At 35.5% G+C, this 14826-nt stretch overlaps 1 protein-coding gene across 4 annotated transcripts in view; it reads right to left on the reverse strand.

Moving 5' to 3' along the window:
- Positions 1-14826, reverse strand: part of LOC148955446 (dystrophin, isoforms A/C/F/G/H-like) — a 504509-nt gene that overhangs the window by 386437 nt on the left and 103246 nt on the right. For all 4 annotated transcript variants that reach the window (XM_089102277.1, XM_089102283.1, XM_089102291.1 and 1 more), the window contains 4 exons: positions 12068-12324; positions 8585-8866; positions 5289-5462; positions 3043-3186 (listed from right to left, as the gene is read on the reverse strand). In XM_089102277.1, the coding sequence (XP_088958403.1) occupies positions 3043-3186; positions 5289-5462; positions 8585-8866; positions 12068-12324 (857 nt within the window). The remainder of the gene's footprint in view (positions 1-3042; positions 3187-5288; positions 5463-8584; positions 8867-12067; positions 12325-14826) is intronic.

Consider the following 14826-nt stretch of genomic DNA (forward strand, 5'->3'; position numbering starts at 1 on the left):
CACCCCTGGAGAAAAAAAAAACAAAAAAAAAAAACAAATGAACACGCTTCCATGATCTATCTTCTGGCAAAAAACACAAAATTCCACATTTTTGCAGATAGGAGCTTGAAACCTCTACAGTAGGGTTCTCTGGTACGCTGAACTTGATGTTGTAATTTTCATTAAGGATCTAAAACTTTTAGAGGGTGTTTTCCCCTTTTTTCGAAAAGCAAAAAAATTTTCTCAGGCCCGTAACTATTGATGGGTAAGACTAAACTTGATGAAACTTATATATTTGAAATCAACATTAAAATCTGATTCTTTTGATGTATCTATTGGTATCAAAATTAGAATTTCCGTTTTTTAGAATTTCGGTTAGGGGAGACCGGCTCAGGTTGGCCACAGCCCATGTTCGTCATTTGCATTTAACTAGGGAGCCATCAATGGAAAAATTCCCATAATTTAGCGTTTAAGTTGCCATCTAGTAGCGAAAGTTTGGATGTATCCAACTATAAGTTGAGCCCCGTTTTCCAGGTTTTGTATGGTAAGTTGATTTTTAGGACTTGAAAAGTAAATTTTTGTGTTAAAGGAAAATGAAAAAGTTGGTCTCTAACATAAAGGTAAGAGAGAACTTTTTGTGTCGATAGAAACGTCTGAAACTTAGTAAACTATTAGTGATAGACATTTACTGCCATCTACGATAATAACTTGAAAGTGCTGACTTTTTTCTGAAGACAGAAAAAGCCCAGGTTCGCCACAAAAACCAGCCCTGGTTCGCCACTCTAGGACTGGCAAATCTGGAAAGCTAAGCAACAAACTTCATTGATATTTACTTCATACACTTTTGTTAGATACACTCCATGAAGAAACGACAATCCCATATACTTCAGCCTGGAAGATTCAGTATGGTTGGATCAAACCTCTTGCTTGCAGGCATTCTCTTGCAAAAGGAATACGATACCAAATTCATGGACAAGCAGTGACAATAAAAATGATGCAGGTGAAGATAGGTACAGTGGTTTTATGGCAAGACACCCACATCTTACTGTAAGAGCGCCTGTAGCAACCAGTCTCGGCCGTGCAACTGCTTTCAATTGTGCGACAGTTGGGGATTTTTTGAAAATCTTGGTGATGTGTACTAGCGCTACAAATTTACCGCGCAAAACATTTGGAATGTAGAAGAAACTAGACTATCAACAGTCCACAAGCCAGGGAAAATTGTTGCAGCTAAAGGACAGAAACAGGTTGGCAAGGTAACGTCAGCAGAAAGAGGGCAGTATATGACTATGTGTGTTTGCGTCAGTGCCATGGGTAATTGCGTCCCTCCTATGCTCATTTTTCCTCGTAAGAATTGCCCAGAAATTTTACTGAAAGGAGCGCCGCCAGGCACCATTGCTCATGGGTCAGAAATGGCTTCTGGTTGGACGTGCAATGAACTATTTCTCGTTTGGATGAACCATGTTATCAATCATACAAGACCGAGTAAGGCTAATCCTGTGCTTCTAATACTTGACAATCACATTAGTCGTTATAGCAGTGAATTGTTTTACATAGCCAAAGAAAATGGAGTTGCCATGCTCACCGTTCGGCCTCGTACAACGCATAAGCTACAACCTCTTGACACGTCAGTTATGTTTCGTTTGAAGGGTTTCTACGACAGGGAATCTGCGACTTTTTTGACAGAGCATAAATGCGAAAATATCTCAAAGTATAACATCTCTGAGCTTTCTGGAAAAGCTTATCCCAAACCCCAGAAAACATAATCAGCAGTTTTCACTGCACCGGCACTTTCCCTTTCAATCCCAATATTTTCAGAGATCACGAGTTCCTCAGTTTATATTTCTCTGATTGATCGTCAACTTCGAACCACGGTGCCATGGAACCTCCATTACCCATTGCTTCTTCTGCTGACGATGATGGGGCTAATCTGCCCACCAGCCATGAGAACGATAACCAATCTCTCTCAGGAATCCCTTTACATGAACAAGCTGAAAAAAGCTTCTCTAAACTAGTTGATGTGTCTCCATTTCTGGAAAGTTCTCCAAGAAGAAAAAATCAGACATGCGGTGAAAAAAAAGACTACCGAAATTTTGACTGATACCCCAGTGAAAGAAAGAATCCGCCAGGAAAAGGAACTGGAAGCTAAAGAAAAGAGGAAAAAAGAACAGAAAATCCAGGAGAAGAGCGTAAAGAAAGCTAAATTGTAAGAACCAAGCAAGCTATTGTTCCTCAGAGTGAAAGTGAGTCTGATAATGTTGAGATGAAGCTTGACGATGAGTGAGGAAAGTCTTAAGCTAGGAGAAGATAAGGAAGATGTGGGAAACAAGCCAATAAAAGTTGGTGATTTTGTTTTAGTTGGACTTGCGGGTAAAAAGAGTGCTAAATCCTTCTTTGCTGCAAAGCTTTTGAAGGAATATCCAATTAAACTTGATGTTCTATTCTTGAAGTAGGTAGGACCAAGAACATTTGTGCTTACCGAAGAAGAATCGTGCGTCTTGAAGTCTGAGGTTGTAACAGGATTAGGTAAGCACTCAGTCTCAGGTGGGACTTCAAGACTTGCCAAAAGGCTGAAGTTTGATGTTGACCGTTCAGGATAAAAGACGCGTTAATCGGTAGTGGTGTTCCATCTAATGAGATGGCCTTCAATAGCAAATTTAGCTAGGATTTGATTTATAGAAGGTGGGTCTTTGAGTAGGCTAGTGTCATAAAACAGTTTATTTTTTGTATCTGAATTCTGAAAGACAATTAAATAATCTCTAGTATTGAGGCGGTTCGCTCCTTAATTACAGTTCGTTACCCCGAACTGTTTGAACAGCACCTAGTTTCGCAATCCATATTGATAATTACATGTTTGGTGTCAATTTGGTAGAAATTATTAGATTTACCCTACTAGAGCCAAGTAAAGATCTAAAGCGGTGGTCAAGTCTATTTACGCGATTTGGAATAAAAACAATCACATTTATTACATATATACATGATATGTCCCTAACTACCGTTTCTGTGATGGCCTTGTCATTGCAAACTTCAGCTAAAATCAATTAATACTTGAAAATCAGTTCTTACTTGGTTATACAGGGCCTTCAAACAATCCAAGTGCTGAGTAAGTAATTCTGCATCATCTACAGCATTTTCGTCAACAAGCTTCCGTCCTTCCCGAAGAACTTCCTCAACTTCTGACTTTACTTCTCGAAGTTCTTCATAGAATTTCTAACGGAAAAAAAAAATTAATTTTTTTCTTATTTCAGAAGACGTATGTAATTTAACTGTGTTAAAATTAATCTTGTTTTTGTTACCCAGACTAATGACATACGATATAACTCAACGAAACTATAAAGAAAAGAAAATTGCCAAAAGAAGTAAGTATCAGTTTACATTGGAATATCAATAAAGTTAAAAAACTTAATTAGGACAGAGTAAAATTTACCACTTTAAGTTCATTAACTTTATTCACTTTTATGCTCATAGTAAATGCATAAAGCATATATGTTTCTCAAACTATCAGGCTATGTACCCCTAGGACGTGAAAGTTTTCCGTCAAGCGTTTTCCACTTAACTTAATGTTGAAATGTTGCATCTCAGAAATGACGGGCAAATCAGTTGTTTCCGGGTTACGGCTACTGAAATGCTACATGACCACGTATTCGAATTTTGTGGGACCCTAAGTTTACGTAGAAATGGTCCATTGAAAAAACTTTTACGCCCTTCATAGCCGCACGTTAGTTATAGAGGAAAGCTCAGCACCTGAAATATAGTATCCATACAATGAAAATCTATTCATTTGACAGTTCGATAGCATTATTTCATATTATCCGACATGCAGGGTCTCTCAGCATTCCTTAGCCTATACACAGGTAAGCTATACATGCATAACATCAAATATATATGCTTGTGCATGTGTTTCGGACAAAAAACTCAACTATAGAACCTACAAGTGTGATATCCTCGTAGAACAATCTTGGAACCATGATAAATAGTCGTAAACTACAGTAATCACGGACTGGTTGTAAGAAATTCCAGAAAAAAATATCCAAAGTCAAGCAAAACCTAAAGGTACAAGCCGCCGACCGTAGCCAGCGCAGCAAGGGCACATTTGCAGGAACAAAGGCCCAAGAATCACTTGAGCAGAGCGGAAGCCGTTTTTGAGGGCCTTGAGCTCGAGTCAGCGCAAAAAGCTGTTGTGGTTTTGCTACAAAAGGGGCGGCAAAGTCAGATCTTTTGCTTGTATACTATAAATTCATTATTAAGAAGAGCTTGTGTGTCTGCAACACTTTACTTTGAAGAGTTGACATAAATCTCCTAAAAAAGATAGCAAACTACTCTATTTTGTCCCTTGGTTAGAGGCACGCACATACGCATTATATTCATGGAAGGGAACATACTTGGGGAAAGGGGGGGGCAAATTCGTCAAAACAGCAAAAAAGGCACATTACATAAATATTGTTGATAAATACTAGGAAAATGACGGGAAAAATCCTTCATCACTGGAAAAAACTAGTTTCCTTTATTATGCGTTTCTATATGTCTGTCGAGAAGTGGAACCTACTGCTAATAACAACTAATGTTGTCTTCAATTTCATAACAGCTGTACAAATGCTCATATTAATGCTGCGACAAATGAGGATTAACATGCATAAAAAAGGCTAAAGAGAGGATACTCCCTTTCTATCTCCTGATACTCCTAAAGTTCCAGCTCATTGAAATGGTAAGGAAGGATAGATTCAGATGTGTAAACTTTTCTTAATGATCTCAATCATGCATAACATTTATAGGATATAAAGCATATAGCATTAAAAGTATTTTGAATTTGACTCATGCAGAAACCAAATAATTATAAAATGCACTATGTTATCCCGGATATTGATTCTCTTTTGTTGGTTTAAATTTTGACTCTGAGACAAAATGATTTCGCGACAAGCCTGTAGCTGTAACTTGCATCAAAAGGCGATATACTTATGTTACTAGATTCATTAGTCTCAGATCTATCGATTCACCGAGCCAGGATTATGATATTATTTAAACTTTTTATTGGAAAAGGATCAAAATTTGCTGAAGAAATCGGAAAAATATCCTTGTTTTTCAATAATTTTCGACACATATTTATAGCAAAAACCACGTACAACTAATTTACGAAATGTAGTTCGGTAGATGGATAAAGCTCAGTCTCAGCTTTGCAATGATAGCAAAATCGTCATCCTCCGGGGATATATCTAAATTGCAGGACAGCAGAAAAATAAGACGCTAAAAATTGCACAGGGAATTTAGACCTCAAATCAGAAAGAAACCAGCGCAAAGTAATATCAAATACTTACTAGACAGTTACAAAGCTGACTTTCAATTGCTTCTGGATCATCAGATGCCAATTCAATGAACGCCATCTTGTTTTCAAAGTCCCGAAGAATTCGGGTTAATCGGTCCAATCTTTGTTCAAATAAAGGCGGATCTGTGAAGTGTTTCAGCTTGACTGAAACTTCTGAAAGGCATTGCTGCAACAAAATAAAAAAAAAACAATCAAAATTCATAGCTAAGCTTAGATTCCATCTCCTTAACAACAAAGGAAGCAAGGAATGAGCAAGTTTATCATAAATTACTTTGGGTTGATCAAAATATAACCTGCATGAAATGAACAATGCTAGCAAGAATGGTAAAAGAATAGCAAACCACCAATGAGGTGGCTATCATTATATTCACTCTAGACAAAGAGAGAAAATAAAAGCTAATTCTGAAACACACTACGACCTTTGACGATTCTTTGCTCTTCGCTGCAATCAAGTTCCCGGTGTGGCATCATTACACATGTTCTTACCATTTACAAGTATTACCATTTCTATGCTTTGAGAGAGTCTTTCTGGTTTACCAGTTCTCAAGGTTTTCCAAAGAAGAAATGAACGGTTGGACAGTTCCGGTTTTAACAAAAGCACAAGAGCTACTTGAAGAATTGAATACTAAGCGTTCTATGAAGTTTAATGGAAATTTCAAATACTTCCTAGTATTTCCATTCAGGGTTTCAAAAGCTTATGAAAACAAATATTAGCGCACACATCTTTGCCCGTTGTATAACCTACACTAAAGAGCTAACTTGCTGTATTGTAGCTATTACAAAACCTTTCAAGTGATATATGGAATAGTGGGCTGGAAAAGCATCGATCTGTATCGACATCCTTTTCAAAAATTTAAAAATCAATATACTTTAGAGACAGCAATGACAACAAAATATTTCTTTTTTAAAGTTACATTGAGACGGTATCAATATTTGACAGGTCCAGCCATACGCTTTTAACCTGACCCTGGGCACATCAGACATACGTTATGACTAATCGCACCCAACTTTTTGTCAATTCAACTTGGGGGGACCAAGTATAATGAGAGACAAAACATAAAACTTGACATAATTTTAGAAAATGACCAAAAAAATGGGGAATTATATTTACAAAAGTTAATCTCTCAAAAAGACGATTAGCAAAAGGATCGATTTCATTCTCAAAACGGTGCACTTGAAGAGCAAAATCTCTAAAGTATGTACGAAGTATAAATCTCATCGAGGTTGCGACCGCCAGAAACAGCCTATCCTACCATACTTCCAGTTTTCTTTTTTCTTTTTGCAAAACAAAATGACTAAGTGCATTTCCAGGTAACCAAAATACATTTCCAATAATTTCCCAAAAGAATAGTTGTCCTTAGCAATTCAAAATTATTATAGATCAATACAACAAGAAGAAGAATTAATTTTCATTCTAGATCCTGAAGATAACACGATGACCTTGGTTATTAATATCTTTTTTCCTTTTGCATGACCTTTTGTTCGACAATCTACACAATATTGTCAAATTCGCAAAAATATTTTAATAAAGCTAAGCCTATTCTAATCTTGCTTCTTATTTTAATCTTTACCCAAAATTTTTACTATGAACAACTTTTTGTTCTTTTTTTAGTTTTTCTTCTATTTGTTGAGAACTTAATGCTCATACAGTCGGAATATTCACATATTTCGTAAATTTACTCTTCACTGTCGTGAAAAAGTTAGGTCAAAGACCGTAGTCAAAGATGTAGTCAAAAGACTACATCTGGCTTAAAATGTACTCCTTGTTGACAGGTAACTAAACGTAATTATGTAATTAACGATTATAGTTGCCACAAATTAAACGCAATTGTTACCTAATGAAACTTTTAAAGGTACAAAACATAAATATAGAAATAAAGCTTGAAAACAGAGACGGTATTTTTTTCGGATAAGACAATGATATTTAAAACTAATCTAGATTGGATTGCGAAACTTAAGTCTAAAGTTTCAAGACTGCTTCTAGGACTAAAAAAAATAAATAAATAAATTGTTTGGCAAAGAAGGAGGGGTCTGGCCCTAACCATACTGAACTTTTATAGTTCCTGCCTAGACAACATTGTGTAGCACCAAAGACTTTCCGATTTTTGTATTGGTTTTAGCCGTCGCACAAGTATCAAACTATTGGCAACAAAGTTTGCACTTAATGAAGAAACTCGGAATAGTCTAATAGACATTCAAAATGACTCTCTAAATGAAAAGGGCTCTAACGCTAAGGAAAATGTCAACAAACAAATTGCGCTTTGAAACTCCTCCAACTTACGCTCAAGGCTTTCAATCTTCAGGAGGTCTCTAATTTTATTCAGTACACGATTTATGAAAACATTAATATGGCTCGGAGGGGGAACTAGTTTTCCCAAAGTCGTGACCTATCTAGTTCGTTTGTTTTTCATACCAGAAAATGGTAGTAGACTATGCAAATTTTCGGAAAAAAAAGTATAGTGCCATTTTCAAAAACTTTTTTTATAGATATACAATTATTGTGTTTAATATATTAAGATAGCAAAGAAAAAATCCTTTGCGATTTTTTTTGCACTTGGAGACATGGGCGCCCATATGGGGGGGGCAGGGGGGGGGGGCTCTTGCCCCCCCTGGATGAATGATGCTGCCTTATTTTTATATTTTTCTTCTGAGATTTCTATTAAATAGCAGTAAAAGTAGCAATTAGACGAAGTTTGCCCCCCCCCTGGAATTCAGCTTATGGGCGCCCATGCTTGGAGATAAGGAATGGTACTCCTTGTTGACAGGTAACTAAACGTAATTATGTAATTAACTATTATAGTTGCCACAAATTAAACAATTGTTACCTAATGAAGCTTAAGACAAACATATTCTCAGGGTTTAATTAATGAGGGCATATTCAATATAGAAACTCGCAAAAGCTTCACCATGAGCTCTTAATATTTTTGCCAAAGAAAAACACACTTTAACGGAAATTAAGCAAAATCACGAAAAGACTTGGCATTTCTGTTGATAATGTCGACGGTGCAGTGACCTAACTAAAGGCATTACGTTGTAAAATGAAGCTTTTATAGACTGACACTGGGGTAAATCTTTTTTCTTAGAAGAACCTCTGGAACAAAGCCCTGGTTGTGATAAGTTCTTTATCGGTCTTTCTTTCTTTTTCATACAATTATTATAATAACTACCGAAAAAAGTTCTACTTCCAGAATAAAATAATCATCATTATGCTGAAAACAGAATAATTGCTTCTTTTTCACTTCAGAATTCAAAATGACAAAACAGAAGTAATACTAAAAACAGCCTCACCTTGATTTCCTTCAACTGATCTCCAAATTTGTGCACAATATCGCTGTTAGAGTGACAGGTCACCTTTTTTTCCAGTTCCATGAGGGTAGCCTCTTGCTGACTCAATTCAACTGTGAACCGTTTACTGTCTCCAGGTGCATCTTCACTTGTTAAATCATGGCGTAATTCCGTGGTCAAATCAGAGTCTAGGGCTAAAATCCAGTCTTGAAGCTGCATAATCTCTTGTTGAAAATCTTGAATTTCTTTGATTGAATTATCAAGGTATATTATCCTTTGTCTGGCCTAAAGAAAAGCAGCCATTAAAAAAATACTACAATCATTACCTCCCTACAACCAAAAGAAAGAGAAGAACAATACAGAATTTCTTACTATTTAAAAACAAAGAAGTAAGTCAGGCTTACAGAGCTCTGACACAATAAACTCACGATTATCATAAAAAGGAAAAACATTAAAAAAAAACATTATACCTGTCTCTTGTAACAGAGTATTATTTGAAGCACTAAGCAATTTTCTCTTCCAATTAACAACCTTTCAAATTGAATAGCCTCTCAGTTTTTTTTGTTTTTTTGTTGTTTTTTTTAGGCTACTACTCCGGACAGATTTTCTTTAAATGACCCTTCTTTTTTTTACTAATAGCCAAATAGAATAAACAAATGCAATAATTGTTAAGCAGCGTGTAAATGTTTTTAAAGTCATTCTTTAAATGGTTTGTCGTTCCGCAGTCGGAAATTAGACTTGACAGTTTTTCCTCGATAAATTTGGCTCCAATATAGTATAAGGCTTTAATATAAGGCCTTTTCTGGCAATATTGTTGATCAGTTATTTGTTCCAGCGGGACGTTGCTGATCAATAGTCGCGTTCTAACGTTAAACAAAGAGTTTGTTGATCAACAGTTTACATGAAAGCGACCCAAAACTGAAATCGTTGTTCATCAAACTTGTTTGTCAAATTAAGCTGGAAATTTCAAGGTACAAAATCACAGGGGAAATTTATTTTTGTTCTTACAATTTTAGGAGAAAAAACAGCTACTTTGCCATAAAGTTTGTTATGTCTATTATTAGCCTAATCTCTTACCTGAAATATGACATTAAAAGGTTCTTTCATTAGAATTATACAGATAATTAACAGATAATCATCTGCCCCTTTCCCCTCCTATGGGCACTACAAATTTTTTGTTGTTTAGAACTGATACTTTCAGAACTCAATCAGACACTGAAAAGCTGTACAAAACAGTCAGAATTACAAGAGTAAACACGAGTCTAATAGACAATAGTAAAACAATGTTCAATTGATTTTGAAAATATTATCGTCATTTCCAATAATAATAAATTCCATAATTGTTGATAAACGAATCTGTTCTCGCCGTTATTGATCGATTTTGTTTATCAACAATGTATTCGCCTGCTAAGGCTTATAATTTGGCTACTCAACGTAAAACCACGTGTGTACCAAGAAATTTATTGTTCGGTGCATCTGGATTTTCAAAAAACCTTCTTCTTTTTGGAACGACGTGCAGGTCTTAGAGCTGCGACTAAGCAATAGCCACATAGATTATTTTTTTTATGCTGAACATAAGCGGGGATATGGTATAAGAGGTGGTATTGGCCAGGAAAAGAGTTTTAGGGTGCCGGAGCCCATAAAAAGTTTTCTGAAAAAAAAGTATTCTGAATATATATATATATATATATATATATATATATATATATATATATATATATATATATATATATATATATATATATATATATATATATATATATATATATATATATATATATATATATATATATATATATATATATATCAAACAGAGTACATGTCAAGCCTTGTGAAATATAGAATAGTGCAAGAATTTTCAATCTGTATGACTGGAAGGTCAGCGGTCGGGCGTGAAACAAACATAAATTGCCGCAAATGGACCCACATGGTATGTTTAGTTGGTATTGTAGGTTACCGCGTGATGTCTGGTAATGCCCCCCCCCCCCGGCATCAGAACTGATAGAGCGTAAAAAACGACATTTAGCCGGTGTCTAGAGAAGAATACAACGCCGACAAGAGCATCTTTGGCAGACCTTTGGCCGCAAGCTCTTCAGAGATTGTCGTGGAGAGGCACCGTTGTCACCTGAACATACAGAAAATTTGGCTAAGGTAGGATTTCACATCGGCAATACAATAGCTTACGTCCATCAACATCGTATAGAATAATATAGTCTTTTTATTCCTTGAGAATTTTTGCGCAGCAGCTTAAAGAACCGTAGAATAGGAGAGGAAAGGACAACTGAAAACCAAACACAACAAAGTAAACTGACCTTTAGAACGATATATAAAATAAAGGTAATTAAAGAGCAAGACAAAACAACTGGCACTATAATATCCATCACATTTTATTTTCTTAATGATCAGCTCAGCGACGCAAGAATACCTCAAATAGAATAAATTCTTTGTCTCGAAAAGAATAAACAAAAAAAATCCTTACACCGACGCAAGTGGGAAGCCAAAAAAAATCAAATTCCTTGCAGAATCTATACAAATTAGTGAAGAGACCGTTATCATTCTCTTAGTAGAAGGCATTGAAAAACACAGATGACAAAAAAGAATATATTATCCGTATATATAACAAAAGGGAGAGGAGGGGAGGGGTGAAAATCTTGCTGAAAAGTATGTTTCTCCTGTTACATCATCTAATTTTGTTTGTTGTTTTTTATACGAGGCTTTGAATGGGAAATCCATGTACCATTTCACTGATTTTGTAAATAAGCTCAGATTAACCGAATCTACGTGTAGACCTCGGAAAAATCGAATTTAAAATTAGCTTAATGTAACATTGTACTTGAATAAAATATGTCAAATTAAAAGAAATATATATTGAATTTTTTTAGATTTTTTTTAATTACATGTTGAAAGCAATTCGTCAGAAATTGCAATTTCATTTTAGCCAATCACCTCTCTGCTTCGCATTGTAGCACATCTAGTCAAATTTATTTGGCTCGAAGTTTCCCAAGAATATCCTCTAAAATGCCATGAATATTTACAACTTGCTACTAAAATATGAAATACCGCCGAAAAGTGCAGTTATGATATAAAGATATGACATAAAGTAAAATTATTCTTTTTTAAATTTTAGAATGTGCATGCAACAAATTTTTCCAAAAACAAATGTCCAGAAATTCATCCTGATAACCAAATGCACTAAAAAGAAGAAGTACCCCAATGAATTCTAAAAACAAAATTTAGAAGCTATGAAGAAAGTATCTAGAAAGCGACAAAACTTTTCTAAGAAACATTTATTAAACAGAAAGCAACAACAGAAAATAATTTAGGAAACATCCTAATATTACCCCAAAAATATTTCAAGACATACATTCCATTTTGTCAGTAATTAAGGTCATTTCAAAATGAAGCGTCATTTTCGATTGATTCCTTGTTCATAAAAAAAAACTTACCGTACCCCTGACAGGACGTAATAAATAGAAGAATGCATACCTCCTCTGTTGTTTTGTGCCATCTAATACTCAATTGGGAAAATTCTATGCCAATTAAGTGTTTAGTAAAATTCGCTTCGCATACAGTATCAACGAGTGTTTTCATTTTTTCAATGGTGTCACTACAATAGTTTTTCATGAGGTTTTCCAAATCATCAAGTTCTTCTGATAGTTCTTCCGCATCTCCTGTGTTCACAACTTGTTTTTTCAATTTCCTCTCTAGCTTACTGAGCCAGTCACTCTCTTGGGCAAGTCGAACTAAAATTAAAAAATACAAAACATCTCATGTTTTGTAAATAATACTTGCCAAAGACAGTGAATATCAAACAGTTCGTGGTAACGAACTGTAAATAAGGAGCTACCCAGCTCAATAGTGACCCAAACTCTAAAAAACGGAATTTTGACACCAATAGATTTGTCAAAAGAATTGCCTTTTTATGCTGGTTTTAAATATATAAGTTTCATTAAGTTTAGTCTTGCCCATCAGAGGTTACGAGCCTGAGAAAAATTTCCTGATTTTCGAAAAAAGAGGAAAACACCCCCTAAAAATCAAGTGATCTTGATGAAAATCACACCATCAGATTCAGCGTAAACTGACCCCCCCCCCCCACAGCCCCAGGGGAAAAGTTATAAATTTTCCCATTGTTTGCGCATAGTATTTGTTATTGGGATGTATGCATACATTCTCGGGTGGGGGGGGGCAAATTTTCTGTTGGGAGTTTTTACACGGGGAAATTTTCCATGAGGAGGGAAGTTTCTAGGGAGTAAGCTTCTCAGGAGAAATTATACACTGGGGGAATTTGCCAGAATTCTTATACAAAGGTCTCTTTATATGTCTTGCTTTCTCTTTTCCGTCTCAATTTTACGAGCAGAGTGGTTAAGAGTAATTGTCCGGGGTAAATTTTCACCGGGGTTTAATTGTCCAAAGGATATTTCCGCGGGGAGGGGGTTTCTCCGGGGAGGTGGGGCCATATTTCTTGGCACTATTTAAAACATAATCGGAAATTAAATAAAAAAAGACAAGTTTTTTTCAACTGAAAGTAAGGAGCAATATTAAAACTTAAAATGAACAGCAATTATTACGTATATAAAAGGGGTTGCCCCCTCCTCAAAACCTCACTTTTTACGTTAAAGTTTGAATTTTTTCCCAATTCTTTAAGAATGATTCCTGAAACACAAGGGCCGTTAAATAAGAACAATAAGACGCTTTTTTAAAAGTACTTTAAAACTTTAGCGTAAAGAGCGAGGTGTTGAGGAGGGGGCAACCCCCTTTATATACGCAATAATTTCTGTTCATTTCAAGTTTGAAGGTTTTTCCTTGCTTTCAGTTGAAAAAACTTGTTTGTTTTTTATTTAATACAAAGAAGAGACCTACAAAGCCGCAGACAAAAACATATATCGAGATATGATGGTATTATTCTCACACCTATTTTATAGCAAGTCTAACCGTTTGTGCCACAAGCAAGTTTGACTCTTGGATCACACAGATGTTCGAACACATTCAACTTTTTCAAGTTTAATTGCCACCTTAAGCCATCTCAACTGCTTTGTCAAGCATTTTATCAAACAAAAAAAATCCGGTCTTTTGCTAGACAACTATGCAATTTTTCTGGCGTTTTTTTCTACCGGATAGCAACAGAAAAGCCATGACCAGACATTGCTTTATAGATTTTGTCTGAATATTTGTTGGTGGCTAGGCTGGATAGGTGCAATTTTTTCTGTGTGAACCTAGAGGAAGGTGATATTTTTCTGAAATGCCTGAAATAGAAATATTCAAAATTACAGACTTACTGACATCCGCTCTCTAATCAAAATTTTTGGGGTCCGTGCACAACGAGATCGTGGTAATACTGGGAGTTAGCCCACTTTAAAATCCGGCATTAGCGCATTTTGTAACTGGATTTAGATTTTATTTGTAGTTCGAAACATGATCATATCGAAACTTTATATCGTAATTTCAAAGATGCTAACCAATTAAAATTTTCTGAAAAAAGACTCTGATTCGTCACCTTACCAAGATCAAATTGATTAAGCTTCGGTTTTAGCCCTATCTAACAATTTAGCCCAAGCTAAATTGTTTAATAATCAAGTCTGAATTCAGTCAATTCAGTGAACTCTAAAAATTTGAAATTTGACGAGCTTTGATGCTAGTAAAATCCCACTGTGAATGGACATTTCCTTGCCATAAAGCTTTCACGCGAGTAACAATGAGTCCAAATTAATAACTTAAAACAAGCTATATAGATAGGAACTCGGTAAACAAGTTATCCGAATATTGAATTGTCCTATCCTATAGATTTTTCTCTTTTTTTATTTTTAGGTTCTTCAGCTTATTTTTAGGTTTGTATGGTGCTATAATGCATGCAAAACATTTTGGAAGAAACTTTGCATGATTGCTTTAGGCATGTTGAGCCAAACATAGGTAATTCCTCCATAGCAATTATTTCGATAAACGTTAGAACTCCTCCCAAGTCCGTATCCGGGGGGATAGGGGTTTTTAAGCTCACCCGACATGTTTGTGCGACTCGTAAGAACGTAAAAAAAATTAATATAAAAAAGCGTTTTTGAGGTTTTTAGTGTACCCTCCCCCCTATAAAAATCCTTTTGTTAAACCCCTCCCGAAAAAAATCCTGGATATGGCCCTGACTCCTCCCCTGCAAGTTCTTTCGAAAAATGTTAAAATGTGTGACAATCCAAATATTAGTGTCTAAAAACAATTTTTTTTTTCGGCATTGTAAGGTCTCATAATTTATTTCAATA

The sequence above is a fragment of the Artemia sp. Qi Xiang Cuo genome, chromosome 2 (assembly GCF_049724085.1).
Source record: "Artemia sp. Qi Xiang Cuo chromosome 2, ASM4972408v1, whole genome shotgun sequence".
Taxonomy (NCBI): domain Eukaryota; kingdom Metazoa; phylum Arthropoda; class Branchiopoda; order Anostraca; family Artemiidae; genus Artemia; species Artemia sp. Qi Xiang Cuo.